Here is a 24,219-nt window from a genome sequence, read left to right as displayed (position 1 = left end):
AATATTTCCATCCCTCCAGAAAGGTTTCTTGTGATCTTTGCCATCCACCCCACCCATCTATCATCTTAATGAGCTTTCATCTTCTAATTCCTAATAGCATAGATTAGTTTTGCCTTTTCTTGGATTTTATAAAAACAGAAGTATATGACATGTGTTATTTTGTATCTGGTTTTAAACTCAGCATTGTGATTTAGAGATTCATGTGCGTTGTTGCATTTTCTGTAGTTGTCTCTTTTTACTGTGGACTAATGTTTCATTATATACTTAACCCTAAGTTTGTTTATTATCATTTTATCCTTTTATGGACATTTGGGTTGTCTCAAATCTTATGCCACCAATAAGGTTTTCATTAACATGCTAATTTAAATCATTTCATAGACATGTCTTGGCTAAACACGAGTGGGATTATCAGGTCATAAGGTAGCTGTTTGTTTACATCTACCTGAAATTACCTGAAGTTTCTATTAAGTTTTTCAGAGTGGTTAGCCATTGTAAATTCCCAACATCAATGTATGAGAGTTCAAGTTACTCCAACAATTAATTCACCAGCATTTGCTGTTGTGTTTTACTTATGCCATTATATTTTCTGCATTTCTAACGCTTTGATGTCTTGTGCCTTCCTAACACTGGAGGAACTGTCCCTCCTATGGCTAGCCAATTCCTAGAGATGGTAAAAGCCTCACTTGCAACCGATCCAGAACCTATACTCCAGCCACTTCTTTTATCAGGCACCTATAGAGCTATTACACTCCAGGCCACTATTTCCCTTCCCTAATCACCCCAGGGCCAAGTACCAGACGCTTAGAGACAGCCCCTAACCTCCGGAGCCCACTGGAATTATTCAGTCTAGCCAATTCTGAACATGCTGATCGTGCCCCATCCATTTATTTCCACAGAAACCATGATAAAGGCTCTTACCTGCATTTTTCCCATTTCCCCACTCACCTAACCAACCTCCTATTTGTAGGGATTTGTGAGTCTAAAAACTTCTTCCTTCGTGACAGTCATTTCCATGGCTGTGTGTCTTACCATTCCCGAGTAAAATAAATACCAGGCACCTTTAAAACAATTGGTGCAGCAGACAAGGCCTACATCTTGATGGCAGCTACATTGTTTTTGTCAGTAGTTGCCACAGACTCCCAACATAAAATTGTGGAGCTCGGAAAGCTGAGTCCTCCCAGCGCTGCTGTATAGTCTAGAGTGTCAAGTGCCTGGGACTGAGCACCTGGAGGCACTCAATATATTTCTCCATGTTGGTAGAGCATCCGGGGTCCAGGAGAGAGCACGTGATGGTGAGGATGTATTGGTAATTGGCTATATAAGCTTCTAGAAAGATTCCTCTGATGGGGATGAGAACTGACTGCCTTCCTAGTGCCATGGATGAATCTGGTCCACTGACCAGGCAGCAATAACAGGCAATGGGGAAACAGTCATTTTTATGGACGTGTCTAGTCTCCAATATGTTATATGTTCTTGGGGCACTTGATAAACCCCTTCCTCTTTTCCTTCTCTTCTATTTTGTCCTGTTCCTCAGAGTAGTGGGAGCGTGCTCTGCCTGAACACTTGATCGTGTGTTGTGGACCATTCCCTGCTGAGTAATGATGTGCATCTTTTCGCGAACTTGCTAATCACTTCTGTATCTTCTTTTCTGGAATGTCTGTTCACATTTTTTGCTGATTTTTCTTTACTTGAAGACAGAGAGAAACAGGGAGGTTAAGAGAGACAAAATTTTCCTCCCAGTGTATGATTTCCTTATTAATTTGATGATAGTGTATCTTTGACGAGCAGTAATTTTTAATTTTTTGAGGTTCACTTGATCACTTTTTATGATTATAGCTGCTTTTATGCTGCTTAATAAATCATTACTTATTCCAATTTTGTAAGCAAATATATTCTTCTATGTTTTCTTCTAGATACTTTACATTTCTAGTTACTACATTTAGGAGTATAATTCAGCTCTGAAGATGCTTTTATTTGATTATAGTTTCACTGAGATAAAAACTATTTTCCCTTGTCATAATATAACTCTTCACTGGTTTACATTTTTGTTGTTAAAGAAGTGAGATCACTCGGGTGTGGTGGCTCCTGCCTGTCCCAGCACTTTGGGAGGCCGGGGCAGGTGGATCACTTGAGGCCAGGAGTTCAAGACCAGCCTGGCCAACATAGCGAAACCCCTTCTCTACTAAAAATACAAAAATTACTCAAGCATGGAGGCATGGGCCTGTAATCCCAGCTACTCAAGAGGCTGAGGCAGGAGAACCGCTTGAACCTGGGAGGTGAAGGCTTTAGTGAACCGAGATCGAGCCACTGCCCTGGAGCATGAGATACAGAGAGTGAGACTCTACTACAAAAAAAAAAAAAAAAAAAAAAAAAAAAAAAAGAAAGAAAAATGAAAAAGAAGAAGAAAGAAAAGGAAGGAAGGAAGGAAGGAAACCAGTGAGATACTATCCTGACTGCCTTTCCCTTGAAGATGATCTCTACTTTCAACATCTGCTTAATTGTCTTTATTGATCTGCAGTTCTACTATTATGTGCCCAAATGTGCATCTTTTTTGTTTTGTTTTGTTTTGTTTTGTTTTGTTTTTCTTGTCGCAGGGTCTGGTTCCGTCGCTTAGGCTGACACACAGTGCACTGTTGGGATCATAGCTCACTGCAGCCTCAAACTCCCAGGCTCCATTGATCTCTCACCTCAGCCTCCAGAGTAGCTGGGACTACAATTAGGCATCACCACCCTGGCTAATTTTTTTCGTTTTTTTGTAGAGACCGGGTTTCACCGTGTTGTTCAGTTGCTCTCAAACATCTGGGCTCAAGCGATCTGCCTGCCTTGGCCTCCCAAAGTGTTGGGATTACAGGTATGAGTCACCACACCTGCCCCCTAAATGTGTATTTTAAAACATTTATCCTATTAATATTTTGGTGGGATTCCTGATTATGAAGTTTTGTGGCTTTTATTAGGTTTGGAAAAATGTCAGCAATATTTCTTCAATATAGCCTCCACTACATTTTATCTACCCTTTCCTTTGAAATTAATGAGATATATTTAGATCGTTGTGTTCTATTTTCAATGTCTTGGTCTCTTCATACCAGTATGTCTCTTCCCTGCATAATTCAGTTCCTTAGCTGTATATGCTAAGTTACTGATACTAATTTACAACTAAATACATTTGTTGAATTTTTAATCTGAATCTGAATTTCTCTTTTTCTTAAGATTTTCTGTTTATTTTTACAGCGTCTTTGTCCCTCTTCATATTTTCATTCCCTTCTTTGTTTTTTTAAACATACCAAATCTACTTAATTTACATTCTATATCTCTTTTGTGGTTTTGGTCTTTCTCTGTGTTGTTCTTCTGATTCTCCCTCACAGAGCCTTGCTTTATTGCGTATTCACTCATGTCTGACTGTAAGCTCTTCTTTTTTTATTTTTTTATTATTATTTTTTTTTGAGACAGTGTCTCGCTCTGTCGCCCAGGCTGGAGTGCAGTGGCACCATCTCTGTTCACTGCAACCTCTGCCGCCGCCCGGGTTCACGGCCTTCTCCTGCCTCAGCCTCCCGGGTAGCTGGGACTACAGGTGCCCGCCACCACTCCCTGCTAATTTTTCGTAATTTTTAGTGGAGACGGGGTTTCATCGTGTTAGCCAGGACGGTCTCTATCTCTGACCTCGTGATCCGCCGGCCTCGGCCTCTCAAAAGTGCTGGGATTACAGGCGTGGGCCACCGCGCCCGGCCACCTCTTACTTCTTGAAAGTCTATCTACAGAATATTTTGAGTCCTGGAATAAATGTAAGAACCTCCAGAAGATACTGGTGTTTCTTTCTGTAAAGAGGCGTTACAAGTCTGGAACCAGAAACTTTGAACAAAATTATTAGCATGCAGTGAACAAAATTATCAACTTGCAATGAATTTCAAACTCAAAAAATGTGTGATCCCACTTGTGTTTCATTAATTTTTGTTTTCTTTCTTTTGCGTTTTTGAGGTGGTGGGATTTTTTTAAAAGTTATTTTATACTACCCTAAGAATATATATCCTTTGGGACCTTAGGTAGTTTTGGAATATATCATTGGGTGAATATACCATGGTGTGAATCCTGGGCTCTGTCTGCTATCCATCTGCAGCCCTACCACCAGGTTTGAAAACAGAATGTAAGTCTTCACAGTAAAAGCTGATTTCTCTTCATTTATTTCTCTGGCTTCCGAGTTTTATATTTTTAAAGATGTTTATCCAAAACCTATATTTTTTCTTCTTTTTTTAGTGAGAGATCCACAGGATGGAAATGGAGTACAGTTCTATGGTTTCTGCATTGTCAGAGCAGATAGCATTTTGTACAGTTCTACCTTGCTTACCTTAGTTTTAGTCTTAGGTTTATAGTTTAATAAGCCTAATATTAGATTAAATACAGTAGCCCCCTCCTATCCACAGTGTCTACTTTCTGTAGTTTCTGTTGTCCATGGTCAACTTCAGTCCAAAAAATGTTAAATGGAACATTCCAGCAGCAAACAATTCGTAAGTTTTAAATTATGCCCCATTCTAAGTAGCATGATGAAATATCAAGCTTTCCTTCTCCATTCTTCTAGGGACATGAGTCATCCCTTTGTCCAGTGTATCCATGTTATACATGCCACCTGCATGTTAGTAACTTAGTAGCCACCTTGGTTATCAGTAAGACACAGCATCACAGTGCTTGTGTTCAAGTAATCCTTATTCTATTTAATAATGGCCCCAAAGTGCAATAGTAGTAATGTTGGCATATTGTTATAATTGTCCTATTTTATTATTAGTTGTTATAAATCTGTTACTGTGCCTAATTTATAAATTAAACTTTATCATAGGCATGTATGTATAAGAAAAACAGAGTATATATAGGGTTTGGTACTATCCATGGTTTCAGGCATCCACAGGTGTCTTGGAACATATCTCCTATGGATAAAAGAGGACTACTGTGTGTATATATATGTGTGTGTGTGTGTGTGTGTGTGTGTGTGTGTGTGTGTATACCCAGCCTTTTGTCCTAGTCACATGTTTGAATGTAATTTGTTCTCTGGTAATTTCATCAAAAGAGTTCTTAAAAACAACATTCTCAGATTTTTGTTGCATATTTAAAACTTCGTGGCCTTTTTATTTAAATGCCAGTTTTGTGGGATATAAAATCTGATGGTTACACTTATTTATGTAAAGCATGTTGTAGCTTGTCTTCACGTGGACCTCTATTTTGTGGTAATTATATTTTGGAACAATGCATGATAGGCCAACTGGCCTGCTTACAATGGAGCTGGAGGGGTGAGACTTTATAAACCTTGTTAAAGAAAATCCCTGAGAAAAAAGATTACCAGTGATACTTGTTTTGTTCTTTATATATTCATATGTTTTCAACTTTTAATGCATATATATTATTTTAGTCATTAAAAAAACAAAAATCTTTAATTTTGTTTGAGCAATAAAGCTCTTTTTTAACCAGATGTAATAATAAAATTCTGGTTAATATTGAGATTAGCAAAAAGCCAGAAGATGAATGGGATTTGGGTTCTGAAATCTCACACAAGTCAGTGTATAATTGAAAGTATAGTCACAATACTGAACTAAAGATAATTTACTCAATCGGGATATTGCTGATTTTAAACATAGTAGCTCAGCGGCAGTTTTGAAAGGAGGAGGAGTAGGAGAGACTGAAGGGAAAAAAAAAGAGATTTAAAGACATTTAAAGTAACTGAAAAAAAATGTAGGAGTTATATAGGGAAAAGGAGTCCTGAGACATATTTTCTATTTGACTGCTGAGGATACTGAGCTATTTGGAAACAATATTCAATGAGACAGCGTTGCATATGAGGTTAGCACCTATTTCTTCTACACTAACCTGCCTTATCCCTGCCCATTATTTAAGTCAGGGTTTCTCAGCCTGATGGAGTTCTTTATTCTCGGCACTATTGACATTTTGGGCCAGATAATTCATGTGGGAGTCAGGGGCTGGGGGCTGTCCTGTGCATTGTAAGATGTCTAAATAGTACCAGATGCAATATACGTCCTCAGTTGTGACCACCACAAATGTCTCTGGGCACTTCCAAATGTCCTCCAAGGGGTGAAATTGCTCTCAGTCCTTATTCCAATTATGTCCTCCATGAATCAGGCTCAGTTATTACTTACTAGAGTTTGCCAAAAGTTCCCCTTTTTCTTTATTGATATTAGTTTCTAATTTCAGATAATATTCCTAAGTAAGCAATTAGTTATCACACTACTATTTTTATGCCTTTTTCCTTTGTATTACTAGCTTCAATATTTTCAGTAAATATCCTTCTATAGTACAGTGTGCTGGTGTTTGAAGAGCATATCAAATCAGTGGTCTCTTTCCCAAGAACATCAGTCCTAGTTTGATGAAAGACAAGTGACAAAATGAATAGAAGTCTAGCTAGATCAAATACAGAGAAATGACAGTAAGATGATAAAAGATTTAGAAACATAACTCATCATTTTATATTTTATATATATAAATCTTTTTTACTTTATATTTTTTCATGCTGTGTTACAAAATGTTAGAGAAGTCTACTGTTTTATTCACTTCCAGGTGATGAGAAGTCAACTCAAAAATCAGGACTCATAACATCAATCCGTGCCTTTGGGTTCCTAGAAAAGAAGTAACACAGCATTGAAGATCGAAGAGGGTCACCATAAGGAAAAATTCCCAAAGCGAAAAGCAAGCTTTGTGTACCACCATTCCATCCTGTGCATCCGAGGTAAACTGGGTCTGGCACAAATTACCTCCTCAATTAATAAATAAAATCTCTGTAAATAAATAGTAACTCTAGGAATAGTTATACCATTTATTTTTATGTATTCATTCCCAATGTTGACAAGGATCTAATTCACTTAAAATTTAGTCCATATTACATTATCAAATTTAAAAAATAAGACTAAAGCTTAATACACCCAATGCATTCTTGCCTTTCAATGAAAAGATTCCCTAGTTTTGAAATAAAAAACTAATAAATTTAAGTTAAAAAAAACATATAAAATCAAATGTTCTAATCTACCTCTTACATTCTGAAGCTTGGAGAGTGAGTTTTTAGTGCTTGAGAACAGGAAATCAGTCCCTAATAATTCTCTAAGGGATCATGGGAACGAATACATCTAGGTGTCTCAGTGGGAAAGAACTCTGAATTAAGTACTAACAAAAACAGCACCCTGCCAATTTAAGTCTAACATGAGAGGCAGAATTAGCAATTATGGAAAACATACAAAAGTGGCAAAGCAGATGATAGTTTAGAAAAAAATTACACGGCTAGATGTCTACCAATCCCAGTCAACCTAGAAGATTTCTCCCCAAGCCTGCTTTCACTCTGAAGGATGTTGTAAGTAGGGGCTGGCTATAAAAATTGCTAGTTGCCTGGAGGCTTCATCTGGAATGACATGAATCTCATGTATCAGCCAAATTATACTCTGCTTTGAATTCATAAAAATTGTTTTCATAATGTGATAAAATTTTGAGTTCTGTCTCCAAACTGTTGAATGGACATCACCTGAAATATAAACTGAAATACCTTGTATAAATGAATCCTCATTTTCCATCAACTCTGGAAATAAGAGGAGATAAAGGACAAATAATCTGTTTTCAGACCCAGCAAGATGTTTACCAGATACCATTCCACTGAGCCAACACTGAAACATGACAACAATATTTATTTGCCAACTTGAAGCTAGCTGCATCCATATGCTTGCCATTTACTTCATATTTGTAATGGACACGTCTCCATGTCTTATTTATTTTTCTCAACATGTTCCCCTCAAAGCCAGAGCCTCTGCAGAGCAGTTACTCAATAAACAATTAGTTAAAATGTACTTTAGCAGATTATTATTATATCTCAAATTCTAATAATGATCTGTCAGGAATTTCAGGGTAGGTGTGAGTAAATTTATTTTCATCTTAATGCCTCTATTTTTCAATATAAAGAGGAATTAATAGAGAAAAATTATAGTAAAATTTTAAGAACACAAATGAAAGGAAGAAGTGAATGCAGCATTATTACTGCAAATACTTCCTGCTTTAGGACAATGATCCTCAGGAGGACTATAAAATGTATAATCTATCTTTCACTTCTCTTTACACAAAATATATTTGGTGACCAACTTCCTCATGGCTGCCTTTACTTCCTTGTTTCTCAATGTGTAAATAATGGGATTAAGTAAAGGGAATATTATAGTATGAAACACAGACACCACTTTATCTAGGGAAAATGAGTCAAATGGGCGAGCATAAATGTAGATGGATGGCCCAAACATTAGCACCACAATGGTAATGTGGGAATAGCAGGTGGACATGGCCCTGTTGGTATCCTCACCTGAGCCTGAATGTTTCTTGAGCAAGGCCAGAAGGAAGGCATAGGACATTAACAGAGCAATAAAACACACCACAGAGATCAGACCACTACTACAGATCATCACTAACTCCTCTGGGAAGGTGTTGGCACAGGCAATCCGGACAACCTGTGTGATGTCACAGAAGTAACTGTCTAACTCATTGGGCCCACAGAAAGGAAGTCGAACAATGAGAGCCACCTGTATTATAGAATGAATGAAGCCCCCCATCCAGGAGAGAGCCACCAGGATACAGCAGAGACGTGGATTCATGATGGTAGCATAGTGGAGGGGTCGGCAGATAGCAGCATAGCGGTCAAAGGCCATCACTGTGAGCAAGAACATCTCCGAAGCCCCAACAAAGTGTAAGAAGAAGAGCTGTGCAATGCATCCACCAAAGGAAATTATCTTCCTCTCCACAAAGAAGTCTATGAGCATTTTAGGGGCTGTAATGGAAGAGTACCAAATATCAAGGAAGGCCAGATTAGCCAACAGGAAATACATAGAAGTCAGATGAGGGTCTAGCCTGATGGTGCAAATGATAAGGATATTTCCTGGTAGGATGAACAAATAGAAGGATAGAAATATAACAAATAGGACTAGTTGGACCTCCCGAGTCTGGGACAGGCCAGTGAGAACAAATTCTGTCACCTTGGTGTAATTTGCAGTTTCCATTTCTTCAATTTACTCTTTTCATAATATAGCTATGAAAATTAAAGAAACTATAATTAGTCCACATAGCATTTACCTAGAGTTATATCACTGCTTTCAAAATTGTCATACGTTCCCTGTCACTAACAGGTTACACGAGGATACATTTGGTTGCCCATTTTATATTTGATAAACCAAGAGGGAGAGAGTATGTGATGAACTTATAAATTGGAAACATTAAAACTATATGAAGTGTGGCATATATTTGAAACTCAAATCTCAGCTTGTTAATGTTAAAAATCTTACTTTTTCTGAAATTCGGCAATGCACTACTTCTTCCCCCAAACATCTACATTAGTAAGCAATATGTGAAAGTACTTCTTAGTGTAGCCAAATTTTAGACTGGCAATCAGAGGTGTGGCCTCTTTTTTCTAGATCTTTTTTTTGTTGCAAAATCTTGCCAACCTGGAAACTTAGGCTTGCATTCTAATAGCACACATACAGATCTAGCAGTATTTTAGTTGTGATACAGAAAAGAGATCCCAAGGCTTCATAAGTAGTGAATGGACATATTTTTCCATAACCGTAACCAAAACCTGTACAGCTTAATCCTTGGTAACAGGTAACCAGCCACAATATACAGCTATGCAAGGCCCTATATAAAAAATTCTTCTAGCTGTGACCAGATTCATCAATACCTGATACTACATTGAGTATAAAATTTGCTCACCATTGCAGGAACATAAGTAGGTGTAGTGATCTGAGAAATGAGTATGCTTGCTACCCAATTTGATTCTGAGCTGATCTGCTCTGCTGTTTCAAGGTGACAATGGGAATAATATTATTTTTAAAATTTTGCTTACTGCTCTGTATTGAACCTGACACCACTAAGTAGAACAAAACTTGTCAAATAAAAATGAAATTAGAGTTCACGTTACCAAATATGCTTTTCTTTAAGTAAGGTTAAAAACTGCCACACCAAAGTAAGTTTTGTTGTAACCAACATCAAATACAAAAGGGTTGTTTCTTTTCTGTTGATGTGATATTTTATGATATTGCCTCTCCTATTACTTAAAAAAATTACATATGAAAAGGAATTTTTAAAAAGTTAAGGTTCTGTAAAACCAAATAGATGTGGCTGTGTCCAAACACTTATGGGCACTTTGTATACTACTGAGAAAAGAAATTAAATGCACCATTTTTGGAACCTACTGACTCAATTTATACATAACTTAACAAACATAGATAAATGACTTTCAGTATCTTATAGAAGCATTGTATTTTGAAGAAGGGATGGCTTACTACAAGCAGACACACACACAAAAAAACAGTGTTTTCCAGGAATCTGGTAGCAAGCAGAAGAAAGGTAAAAATACTCAGAAATTGAGTAGTGTGGGACTATTTAGAAAAGGGATCAATTTCCCCATGTCCATAAATTGCCCAGTGTGGACCTCAGTGAGTTAATTAAGCATATTTAATAAGATTGAAAAATTTAAAATTTGGTTTAGGAAGATTTTAATCAAAAGAAAGATAATAAGGTTATCCAGAATGACACATTTCCTAAGATTCCAAAAAACAATGATCTTATTGTACTTACCTGGAGGAGGCAGCTCATAGCCCCCATAACTAATAACACAACAAGTATAGCTTATAATTATATACTTGCTATGTTATTAGTTATGAGGGCTATGAGCTAGTTGTGTACTAACTCATTTACATTCACTGATAAGTCAACTATGAGGTTCCAACAATCAAATAAATTTCTACCAAAAACATCTGAAATATTATGATTACTCACCTCATTTATATATTTTGCTATTATGCTATGTAGTTTTTGACGAGATGGAAGTGATTATTTGTTCCTAAGTAAATAATTGTCCCTTTATTATTGAAAGGAAATGAATATTTTAAAGCGGTAAATACCATTACAAGACCATATGCTTTTTTTTATTATTATGGGGACATGATGCAATGATTCTGAGTGTCGTCACACAAAACACCCCTGCCTCCTCTGCTCTACTCCATACCCATTCCACGAAAACAGAAGTAGAAAATGGCACTAATCTAGAAAGAATTTAGGTGAATTAGTGTTGATGTCTTGAAAAGACAAACATACATCAGGTATTATGGAATCTTGAAAGGGTGATTTTACCAGAAAAAAGTGTCAAAGAGATTTTCTTTTGTACCTCAGTGTTCAAGATATGTCATAAAATTAGAAACTAATGATGTATACTTTTCATTAAGAACCAAAATCAACCACATTTATTCCTTAGGACAAAAATACAAAGGATTCATCCCTCCACACTCCTTGATGAGTGTCTCTGTCCTCCTCCCTTCACAAGTGTCAAGTGGAAAAGAAATATTTTGCTGGAGCATCTCAATCCAATAGTCAGGCAGCCAATCAAACCCCCTACTCCCAAAGCTAGTAATGCTCAGCCACTACTCATAACACACACACACACACACACACACACGCCACTACACCATGTCACTTCCTCAAGGAAGAACAAACACCTAGTTTCCCTACATTAACATAACCATTACCTAAAACACCATAAATGATGCAACAATTCTTATTCTGTCCAGCACTTGCATTTAAAGCATGTCAAAACAAAGCTATCTACATGTGATATTAAAAGTCTATTCCTAAATGTACAGCTTCTGTGTCACTTCTATAAACTATTCATTTGTTTATCCCACAAATATTTAGAGTATCTACTATATGCTACCTGCTGAGACGCAAAAATGAACAAGGAAGAATCAATCTCTGCCTCATCAAACTTCCATTCTGAAAATAAAGACAGACAATAAATAAGTAAACAAGCAAATAAAAATAAAATAAAATATAAATAAGTAAAATAAAATAATTGCTACTAGTGCTAAAAGACAAGCAGGATATAAAAACAAGGCAATGGTAGAGTAAATGATGATGGGGGTGGTATGTGTGTGACGGAGTATTTTAGAAAAGCTTCTGAGTTGGTGACATTTTTCTAACTTTGAAAGTTTGAAGAAAAGCATTTTAGGAATAGAGAATAGTAAATGAAAAGGCCTTGTGTCATGAAAGAGTTTCTAAGAACTGTAGAAGACCCAAAACTAGTAGAAGCATAAGAACAAAATAAAGATTTAGTCAAAGACCAAGTAATGTAGCCCACAATAATAAAATTGGATTTCCAATTTTCTTTCAATATGTTTTACAATAAAACTCAGGAGAGTTTTATTGTACAATTTGCAATTTAGAAATATCACCCTGGCTGCTATGTGAATAAATTGGAGTAAGACAACATTACAGGAAAAATAAAAATATATATATGTATATATATGGCTTAAACTAACAATACAGCAATAACTATTTGGAGAGAATAATAATTTGTTTAGAAAATATTCAGGAGATGTAACTGGCAGGATTTATCAATGGATCATAGGTTGCTATTGTCATACTACCAAAGGCAGCTGGAATTTGAACTCCACAATGGCAATTTAAAAATATTGTTTTCCTATCTTCTGTGTCTAAAATGAGGTTCATCCAGCACATAACACGTCCTTAATAAAATTGGGCTAAATAAACTATACATACTTGGGTATGCTCTGTAACACCCCAAGAAAGGCTGGGAATTGTGCCAAGAAAACCCAAAGCAATTATGTTTATGGGAAATTCTTGGGGGAGATAAGCCACTCATGAAGATTGACTTAGGGCATTTTTTTCTAAGGTTGCCATTGAGGAGGGGATGCCTATTTCAAATCAGTGCTTACTCTTAGAGCAGTGGTTGGATAAGTTGCCTAAGAAGATTTACTTCATCTTACATCCACCCACCTACTCTTCCTAAGCTTCTGCTCCTCTTTTAACAACATCTAGAAAATTCCCACTCTTAATCTACAGGGACGTAGTACCTAGAGGATGACTATGGAAATACCCAGGAGCACAGGTGCATTCGCTGTAGGAGAGTGAACTGTGAAATCTCCTCAAGAGAAGCAATGCTTTGGGGGAAAACAAGAATCTGCGTGATGTTGAGGTTGTGAAATCTTCCTCTATGACAGTTTCTTCATAGCAAAAGGAGGGATTTTAACTAGAATTTTAAGAATTGTTCTACCTCTAAAATCCTGATTCCATTAAAGTAAAAGTAGGTTGAGAGTAAAATTCTCAGAAAGGTATATTAAGAAAGATTTGGGTAGCAATAGGGAGAAACAGTGATGTAATCACCACTGTGGATATATACAAGACTTCTTAGAAATAATGCGAATTAATTTTCCTATTTTTAGGATATTGAGCTCACTTATTCTGTGGGATGGTGAGGAAGGAGTATACAGAAGCATCTTCACCATATAGATGGGTATAGGAAACCCGGGGACCTCGAGTGTCATAAATAAACGAGTAGCAGAAAATATCAAGATGTAGTTATTACATTGATTTTCTGTATGCGTTGTTGCCCACAGTAAACAAGGCAAGAAGAAACCATTAGGATCAGAGAAGAGCTGATATCAGTATTAGACTATTTTGAAGATCACTGCCGCTTATTTCTCTTTTAATATGCTTTATTATTATTTTATTGTATTTAATAATACACTAATATGTTAAAGTATATTAAAATTAATATATAGTAATATATATTAATATATTATTAAAGTATATGAAAATATTTCATATACAACTAATATATATTTTAATATATTCTTTTAATTTACTTGAATATATTAAAGTATATTAAAAATATATTTTATATATAATATAAATTATATATCTATTTATAAATTATAATTATATATTTACATATATTACATATTTCTATATTATAATATATATTATATTATATATATTTGCTGCTTATTTCTCTTTTAATATACTTAGATATGGGGTGTTAGTGCTGTCAACTGAAGAATGATGAGGTTCATAAATTTGGAAAGGAAGACGTTTATTTCTCATAGAGTTGCAGCCTGAAGGTGGCTATTATGACAGGCTGGGAAATATAGCCTCTGGCCAGGAGCCAGAAACAAATATTTCAAGACAGTGTCAAAAGGAGTATGTACTGAGTAAGGTGGCGAAATACATATGCTCAATAAGCTATAGGAGGAATTATGAATATTTATGAAAGGACAACCATGCACATGCACAATTGTGCTTCATGCACCTTCATGAGTAGCATATAGTTGGTCTCTTATCAGGAAGGAATGCTGGTTAATTGCTGAGTTAAAACCACAGAAAAAGAGGGACAGCTTCAGTGGTTGGTTGATATCAGCAGTGGAGTCTTTCAAAAGAGCTGGTTTCTATTTAGCACTTAGGTAGGAAAGTCTAATGGCAGTTAAGTGAGGGTGGGGATGTAAGCAGGCACGTCTGACCGCCTATCTTGTCATGGATGAAAACTCAGCTTTTAAGGTTATTCTGGGGTGCCCTTGGCCAAGAGAGGCTCCATTCAGTAGGTTGGGGAGCTAAGGGTTTCATTTTTATTTCTCAGTGCCTTCATCCTAACCACAGCTGAACACTTACTAGCTATGTAACCCTGGGCAACTCACTTACCTCTGCCTCAGTGTGCCTCATCAGTGCAATGGAAATAGTAACAGTACCTACTTCATAGGTATTGTAGTGATTAATGCATATAATGCTCCCCACATTTTTCCCAGACCCACAGTCCTGTTACATTGTTGATGTATCACTATTTTTAAATCCTTCAGCTATTCTCAGAAGCTTGTTTTCTAAAATGCCTGAAATTTTGTATGAATTTTGTATATATAAGTTCTATAAAAATGTCATATTTCTATGGCTCCCATAATAGTACTCTGTTTACACCTCCAGTACAAATTTTAACTCATTACATTGTAATTTTTCAGTTTGTATTTTGCAAAATATAACAGAAACTCTGAGCTCCTTGAGGTCATGGAGTATGTCTCATTTATATATCTACTGCCTAAAGTAGTTCCTAGCATGCTATGGTCTTCAATATGTGTTTGTTAAATGGATGGATAGATGGATGGATGGATGGGATGATTACATGGATTTTTTATTGAATAGATAAATCAATAGACTTTGACAAAAATTAAACACCACAACATCGAATTGTTTTTATTAATTCATTTAGTCTTTCCCTAATCTGCTACATAATTCCTAATTTTGCTTCTTGGAATCCTTTTTGTTAAAATACATATTTCACCCACATTTATTTCAAGTAAGAGTCTCTTTGCTTTTAAGTTTCTTTTTTGCTTTTCTATTTATTTTCAAAATTTTTACTACTACTAACACTAATCCCTTTGAAATGAAATATTTCAAGCCTCACCTTTCCCATCCTCTTCACAGAGATCATGCTGAATAACTATAAGAAGAAGTAACTAAAGATTTTGGGGTTTTCCTGACTTTCTTCCAGGAGTAAAGGGATTCAAAATTTTGGAAGTTTATTTTAATAATCTGTCACGCTCTGAAGACCCATAGATCGAAAAAGCCTTCTCTGAGCTTGTTTACAAATGGTTCATCCTATGAGTACAAAATGACCAAGCTATCTCTTCAATGCCCTGTTCAACCCTGACTTTACAATGAGAACACATGGACACAGGAAGGGGAACATCACACTTCAGGGACTGTTGTGGGGTGGGGGGAGGGGGGAGGGATAGCATTGGGAGATATACCTAATGCTAGATGACAAGTTGGTGGGTGCAGCGCACCAGCATGGCACATGTATACATATGTAACTTACCTGCACATTGCGCACATGTACCATAAAACCTAAAGTATAATAATAATAATAATAAAAATGCTGTAATTATTGAGATCAAGGCTGAGAACAATTTGTTCACCCACTCCACAGCTAAGTAAGACCTGCTCTACACTATCATCACAGTTCCCTAAGACATTTCCTTACATGCTGCTTTCTGTTTCTTACCACTGATCTCTGAGCATTTTACATAGTTATTCCCATCATTATATCTATCCTACTGTCTCAAAAATAGGATGGTTTATGTAAATGTTATAACAACATTCCACCTACCAATTACTGTGACAGTCTTGGTGCCTTCAGGAACTATGGGGAGGAGGTAGAAGAAGCCTCTTCCACCACCCACAGTGGAGGACTTCATCCTCTACATGTTGGTATATATCAGTTTCTGCCCTGATGTAACAGTAAACTAACTAGCAGCATGGGCTGTAACTGCAAAAATCAATCCTCTGGAGGCAAGGGGAAGCCAGGTAGGAACATAAGCTCTGAGGGAATAATTTAAAAGTCGATTTGCACTTCATCCAAAGAGCATAGAAACACAACTTTTGAATTTCACAGAAGAAATAAGAAAAATGGTGAATTTCCCAGGATTAGGGGTGGAAAATGCTACGATGTACAATATGTGTTCTCTAGAGTATGACATGCATTTTCAATTCTATTGTCCCAGAGGACACAATAAGTTGTGCTGGAACAAATGGTTAACCAGATTTTTAAAAAGAATTATATTTTATAACTTATACTTAACATAAATTGCAAAGGAGTAATTTTTTTAATTACTAGAAATATAGAGAGACTATTTAAATTATTTTGGAATAAATAAAAACTTTTAGGTATATCTTGCCCCATGAAGGAAAAACAATAAGAAAAGAGTTATAGCATATTTGATAATGAAATTTAAAACTTATCAATGGCAAACACAAATATAGGGGAAAATGTTAGAAATTAAAACAATTTAAAATTACTAGAAAATAAAGACAAATTTAACAGGAAAATAATAAACAGAAAAAAATAAATTTAAATAACTCCATTATATAAGAAGCACTTAAAAATCAGTCATACTATGGCAAAAATAATAATGACAATAATGCAATTTCAAAGTGGGTGAAAAACTTGAAGACATTTCTCTAAAGAAAATATACAAATGGCCAACAGGTATATGCAAATATGTTCAGCATCACTAGTTGTCAAGGAAATGCATATCCAAACACCAATGAGACATTGCCTCATGCCTAATAGCACGGCTATTATCAAAAAACAAAAGAAGTGTTGGCTAGAATTTAGGGAATTGAAACTCCTATACACTGTTGGTGGAAATAGAAAATGGTGCAGTCACTATGAAAAATAATGTGTCAGTTCCTCAAAACATTAAAAACAAAATTATTATATGATTCAGCAATCCCACTTTTAGGAATATGTCCAAAAGAATTGAAATCAGAACCTCAAAGAGATACCTTCACACCCATGTTTACTACAACATTATTCACAAAAGCCAAGATATGGAAACAGCCTAAAAGTCCATAGACAGATGAACAAAGAAAATGTGTTAGACATCAGCTAGAATGGCAAAGTAGGTGATCTCAGTCTTTATTCCTCCCACAAGGAACAACAATTGGGCAAATATCCACCAATAAAAATAACTAGCAGAGATCAGGAATCTAGTTCAGAAGTTAAAACAATAGAGCAGACAGAAAAACTTCACGAATAACCACAAAAAATGGTAGAAAAAAGTTTCATTTTGCCTTCAGGCTGGCAGTGCTCAGTATGGAGAGGTCACTGCTCAGCTTGCAAGTTCCCCTTGCAGAGAAAAGGAGAGTGGAGTGAACCATTTTACCCAGCCTACTGGAGCACTGCCCAAAAAACCAGTTTAAGTTTCACCCATCCCAGATTGCTAGGGAGACCAACATAGCTGAGAAATCTGTAAACTGCTGGTAACAAAGAGAAATGATGAGGTCTATCAGTATCAGTCATTTGGTAGGAATCAATGCAGTCCCCAAAAGCCTGATCTGAGCAGAATTCCAGTAGCCTTCTATACCGAGGACCTCAACAGCCCTCATGGATGTAACACAGGATTCTTTGAGGGCCACTTTGCCAAGTGGAAATCTCGATGGCCAGCAGAGCCTCTGCTGAGGCTTCACTCAGGCCCTCTGAGCTCGTTCTGCTCATTTGGCCTGGCAGGTTATGCTCCACTCATGCTCACTTGCCCAGATCCCATGACACCCACCGTAGCTCAGTGCTCACCCATGGTTGGTTTGGGCATGCTATGACTGACTTCTGCCTTGAGTGCTGACATCTGGATAAGGGGGTTGCAGCAGTGCCCAAAAACTCGGAGATGCCAGCAACTGTGGAGCCCGAAGAGGTGTTACAGCTTTTGCTCTGGGAGTCAAGGTCTGAGCCCCCAGGAAGTGTTACAGCTCTTGTTCATTCTCACTGCTGGCCGCTTCAGCAAACGGGGATGTGTCACAGCTCATTCAGTCCTGCTGCCCACAGCTCAGCAATTGGGGATGTGTGGCACCCAGCATTTTTTTTTTCACTTCTGTAGCTTGGTGAACAGGAGTGTGTCTTAACAGCTCTTTTCACACCCACTATTCAGTGGATTCTGGATTCTTGTCCCGCAACCAACAGGAATGAAGCATGCAGACACCGCAGAGTGAGCAAGGCTGATGAGATTTTTATTGAGTGGCAGAAAAGCTCTTGACAACGAGAGAGTAGCCAAAGTGGGTAGCCCTCTGTGTAAGAGTGGGGCTGAAAGCAGAGAGCCATCTGTGAGGCTGAGTCTGGGCTTTTTATGGGCTCAGAGTGGAGGAATCTGTGCTGATTGGTTCATGGGCAGGCCTGGAAAAAGCACCGTTTAATTGACTAAAAGGCACTGAGGAAGTTCTCACTTGGGTCATGGACTCCACCTGGAACTGGTGGCTTGGTTTTCAGGCTTCAGGTTGTCTTTGGCTTGAAGGTTGAGATTCACCAGGGACTTATCCCTGTCTGCCTAGGAATCTGTCTGTCTCCTGCCATTATCAGCTGCACATACCACACTGCTTTCACTACCAAGGAACCCACAATGATCACTGCACAAACTATAGTACTTAACTCCACAGAGGACTCCAGCAGGTTTAGTCACTGACAAAATCAACACCCAAAGATCACAAAGAAGCAGGAAAACATGACACCACCAAAGGAAAAAAATTAATTTCTAGTGACCAACCCCAAAGAATTGGAGATCTATAAATTGCCTGGAAAAAATCAAAATCATTACCTAAGGAATCGGGGAACTACAAGAGAACACAAATAAATAGTTGAATGAAATCAGGAAGACAATCCAAGAACAAAATGAGAAGCTCAATATAGAGACAGAAAATATTTTAAAAAGAACCAAACAGAAATGTTGGAGCTGAAAAATACAATAGCTAAACTAAAAAAATGTAATAGAGGCTTGAACATCAGACTAAATGAAGCAGGATAAAAAAATAAGTGAACTCAAAGACCGAGCATTTTAAATCATCCAGTAAGTGGAGATAAAAGAAAAAAAAATGAATGAAACCTACAGAAGCCATGGAATACTATCAAGAGAGCTAACGTTAAAATTATAGTAGGTTCAGAAGAAAAATAGAGAGCATTAGATAGAAAGCTTATTTAAGGAAATAACCATGGGAAACTTAGCAAATATCAGGAAAGAAATGAGCATCCAGATGGATGAAGCCTAAAGTTCTCCAGTCAATTCAACCAAAAAAAGAATCCACAAACATACATTATCATCCACCTGGCAAAAATCAAAAACAAAGAGAGAAGCTTGTAAGCAGCAAGAGAAAAGAATCATGTCATATAAAAAAGGACCCAAATAAAGCTATCAGTGGATTTCTCAACAGGAACCTTGAGGATCAGGAGAGAATGAAATAATATATTCAAAGCGATGGAAGAAAAATAAAACTGCCAACCAGCAATATTTTGCCAGCAAAGCTGTCCTTCAGAAATGAAGAAGATAAAGACTTTTTTCGAAAAAAAAAAAAAAAAAGTTGAGTGAGTCTTCACTATTGCTTGCCTTACAAGAAATGCTAAAGGGAGATTTTTAAGATTAAATAAAAGGCAGCTAATTAGTAACACTAAAACATATAAAAATATAAAACTGGTAAAGTATATATATGGTTAAATTTAGAATATTCAAACACTATAATGGTGGTGGTGTAAATCACACCATCATTATAAAGTTATAAGAAGAATGTATGAAAAATGACTAGCTATAATAAATTCTTAAGACATACAAAAAATGTAAACTGTAGCATCAAAAGCACAATGTAAGAGAAGGGAAGTAAAAGTACAGAGCTTCTTTAGCAATCAAAGTTAAGATGTCATTGTTTTTAAATGAATTGGTTAAACAATAAGAATATTTATGTAAGCTTCATGGCAACCACAAATTAAAAACCTATAGTAAATACACAAAAGATAAACAGAAAAGAATCAAAGCATACTACTGAAGAAAATGATCAAATCACAAAGGAAAACAACAAAGGAGTGATAAAGGAATAAAGGATCTACAAAGCAACCAGAAAACAATTAATAAACTGACAATAATAAATCTTTACTTACCAACTATAAATAAGCAAATTTTGTCAATCAAAAGACAAAGAGTGGCTGAATTGATTTATGAACATAAAATCCAAGTAAACGCTGCCTGCAAGAAACTCACTTCACCTTTAATAACACACATAGACTAAAAGTAAAGGGAGAAAAAACAAAAATATGCCGTGAAAATGAAAACCAAAAAGAGCAGTAGCAGGTACATGTGTATCAGACAAAATAGACTTTAAATACTGTCACAAGAGACAAAGAAGGTCACCAGATATTGATAAGAAAGTCAATTCATCAAGATAATAGAACAGTTATAAATATGAATATACCCAACATCAGAGCACCTAAATATATAAAGCAAATATTAACAAATCTAAAGCAAGAGATAGACTGCAATGCAATATTAATAGAGAACTTAAATATCTGATTTTCAACAATGGCTAAATCATCCAGAAAGTATATTATTAAGAAAACATTGTCTTGAACTACTTCAGACTAAATGAATCTAATAGACATACACAAAATCTTCGATCCAACAGCAGAAAACACATTCTTCTCAAGCTTACACAGAATATTCTCCTGGACAGATTGTGTGTTAAGCCACAAACAAGTCTTAAGAACTTTTACACTGTTGGTGGGACTGTAAACTAGTTCAACCCTTGTGGAAGTCAGTGTGGCGATTCCTCAGGGATCTAGAACTAGAAATTCCATTCGACCCAGCCATCCCATTACTGGGTATATACCCAAAGGACTATAAATCATGCTGCTATAAAGACACATGCACACGTATGTTTATTGCCGCATTATTCACAATAGCAAAGACTTGGAACCAACCCAAATGTCCAACAATGATAGACTGGATTAAGAAAATGTGGCACATATACACCATGGAATACTATGCAGCCATAAAAAATGATGAGTTCACGTCCTTTGTAGGGACATGGATGAAATTGGAAATCATCATTCTCAGTAAACTATCGCAAGAACAAAAAACCAAACACCGCATATTCTCACTCATAGGTGGGAATTGAACAATGAGAACACATGGACACAGGAAGGGGAACATCACACTTCGGGGACTGTTGTGGGGTGGGGGGAGGTTGGAGGGATAGCATTGGGAGATATACCTAATGCTAGATGACAAGTTGGTGGGTGCAGCGCACCAGCATGGCACATGTATACATATGTAACTTACCTGCACATTGCACACATGTACCATAAAACCTAAAGTATGATAATGATGATAATAATAATAATAATAATAAAAGAAAAAAAAAAAAAAGAAAAAAAAAAAAAAAAAAAAAAAAAAAAAAAAAAAAAAGAAATTTCAGAAGACTGAAATCATATCAAATATATTTTCTGACCATAATGGTATGAAACTAAAATCAATAATAACAGGAAAACTGGAAAATTCATGTACATATGGAAATTAAACAACAACCAATGGGCCAAAAAAAGAAATCAAAAGGTAAATGTAAAAATATCTTGAGACAAATGAAAATGGACATGACATACAAAAAGGTATGGGATGCAGCAAAAGCAGTTTTAAGGGAGAAATGTATAGTAATAAATGTTTACAAAAAAAAAGAGGAAAGGTCTCAAATTAACAACCTAACATTACAGCTGAATGAACTAAAAAAGGAACAAACTAAGCCCAAAGTTAGAAAAAAAGGAAATAAGAAAGATTAGAAAAGAAATCAATGAAAGTGGGACTAGAAAAACAGTAGAAAAGATCATGAAACTAAGACTGATTTTTGGAAATATAAATAAAATCAACAATACTTGATCTACACTGAGAAAAAATAGAAGACTTAAATAAATAAAAGCCAAAATGAAAAAGGAGACATTACAACTCATACTACAAAAAATATAAAGAATCATAAGATAATATCAATAACTGGATAGCCTAGAAGAAATGGATAAATTCCTAGACACATACAGCCTACAAGACTGAATCATGAAGAGATAGAAAATCTTAACAGTAACGAGTAAGGAGATTGAATCAATAATAAAATCTCCTATCAAAGAAAATCCTAGGACCCGATGGCTTCATAGTTGAATTCTACCAAATATTTTGAAAAGAACTAATACCTATCCTTCTGAAATCCTTCCAAAAAGTTGAAGAGGAGGGGATATTTTAAAACTCATTTTACAAAGCCAACATTGCCTTCATACCAAACCCAGATAAGGACACCAACAAGAAAAATAGATTATAGGTCAATATCCCTTGTGAACGAAGGTCCAAAAATCCTCAACAAACTACTGGCAAACCAAACATACCAGGACATTAAAAAGATTTTGCATCATGACAAAGTAGGATTTATTCCTGTGATGTAAGAATTATCCAAGATACACAATCAACAAATGTGCTACACCACATTAACGGAATAAGAAATAAAAACCATGAGATAATCAAAACAAATGCAGAAAAATCATTAGACAAAATTCAACATTCTTTCACAATACAAAATTTTCAACAAATTAATTATAGGAATGTACCTCAACACAATAAAGCCTGTATATCAGAAGCCTATGATAAACATTATACTCAATGATGAGAAATTGAAATGTTTCCCTCAAAGATCAAGAACAAAACCACTCTCCCCACTTCCATTCAACATAGTACTGGACGTCATAACCAAAGTAATTAGGAAAAAGAAATAAAGTGCATCCAAATAAAAAAGTTAGTGTCTCTGTTAGAAGACGGCGTGATTCTATGTAGAAAGAATCCTGAAGACTCCACTAAAAACTGTCAGAACTAATAAGCAAATTCAGTAATTTTGCAGACTACAAAATCAGAAAAATTCAGTTGCATTTCTTTACACCAATAATGATTTATAGAAAGAAAAAATCAAGAAAAACTTATTATGAGCACATCAAAAACAATAAAATACTTACAAATAAATTTAACTAAAGAGGTAGAATATCTGTACACTGAAAAGTATAAAACATTAATGAAATAAATTGTGGAAGACACAAATAAGTGAAACATATCCCATATTCATGAACTGGAAGAATTAATGTTGTTAAAAAGTCCATACTACTGAAAATGATCTGTAGATTCAATGCAATCCCTATCAAAATGGCAATGAATATTTTTCACAGCAATGGAAAAAATAATTCTGAAATTCATATGCAACCACAAAAGAGCATGAAAATCTTAAGCAATCTTAAGTATAAGTACAAAGCTGGAGGTATTAAACTTCCTGATTTCAACTCCATTACAAAACTGTAATAAAACAGATGTTGCTGGCATAAAAACATACAGACCAATAAAACAGAATTGAAAGCTCAGAATTAAACTCACATACATACAGTCAGCTAATTTTTTCAACTAAGGTACCAAGAATATACACTGTAAAGGACAGACTCTTCTATAAATGATGTTGGGAAATTGGATATCCACATGCAAAGAATCCATGCTTCTCTTAATTCCAATCACAAAAGTTAATTCAAAGTGGATTATAAACTTAACATTAAGACCTGGCTCCATAAACTCCTAGAAGGAAACATGGGGAAAAGTTCCTGGACATTGGTCTCATCCTTATTTGTTTGATGAACGGGAAATCTACAGAAAGGGAGAAAATATGTGTATACCATACATCCAATAAGGAGTTAATATCCAAAATATATACAGAACTCATACTACCAAATGGCAAACAAACAAGCTTCTAAATGGGCAAAAGATATTTTAAAAATGATTTCATAAAATGGGCAAAGGATCTGAATAGATATTTTTCCAAAGAAGACACACAAATGGCCAACAGGTATATGGAAAAAATGCTCAAAATCAGAAATCTTCAAGACAAATCAAAACCTCACTGAGATATCACCAACGACCTGTTAGATTGCCTTTTATCAAAAAGTCCAGTGATAACATGTGTTGGCAAGGATGTAAAGGAAACCTGATATGGTTTGGCTGTGTCCCCACCCCAATCCCATCTTGAATTCTAGTTCCCGTAGTCCTCACATGT

At 35.9% G+C, this 24,219-nt stretch overlaps 2 protein-coding genes across 11 annotated transcripts in view; both read right to left on the bottom strand.

Moving 5' to 3' along the window:
- The window catches only part of LOC129012641 (olfactory receptor 4N4C-like), a 136,436-nt gene that overhangs the window by 8,249 nt on the left and 103,968 nt on the right, over positions 1–24,219 (bottom strand). The window contains exons 1-3 of one of the 10 annotated variants that reach the window (XM_063651333.1): positions 11,720–11,739; positions 8,991–9,043; positions 6,490–6,611 (exon numbers count right to left, since the gene is read on the bottom strand). The exons of 8 other annotated variants lie outside the window; for them this stretch is intronic. In XM_063651333.1, coding sequence (XP_063507403.1) covers positions 6,490–6,504 — 15 coding nt within the window. In that variant the 5' untranslated portion in view covers positions 6,505–6,611; positions 8,991–9,043; positions 11,720–11,739. Of the gene's footprint in view, positions 1–6,489; positions 6,745–8,990; positions 9,044–11,719; positions 11,740–24,219 lie in introns of those variants that run through there. One more of the 10 variants, XM_063651334.1, reaches the window with a different exon arrangement.
- On the bottom strand, positions 8,076–12,088 carry LOC134738118 (olfactory receptor 4M1). Its single transcript, XM_063651356.1, has one exon. The coding sequence runs from the start codon at positions 9,012–9,014 to the stop codon at positions 8,076–8,078; it is 939 nt and encodes a 312-aa protein (XP_063507426.1). The 5' UTR covers positions 9,015–12,088.

Source organism: Pongo pygmaeus, chromosome 15, assembly GCF_028885625.2.
Source record: "Pongo pygmaeus isolate AG05252 chromosome 15, NHGRI_mPonPyg2-v2.0_pri, whole genome shotgun sequence".
NCBI classification, from domain to species: domain Eukaryota; kingdom Metazoa; phylum Chordata; class Mammalia; order Primates; family Hominidae; genus Pongo; species Pongo pygmaeus.
The sequence above is the reverse complement of the archived record's forward strand: the minus strand, read 5'-3'. Positions and strand labels throughout refer to the sequence as shown.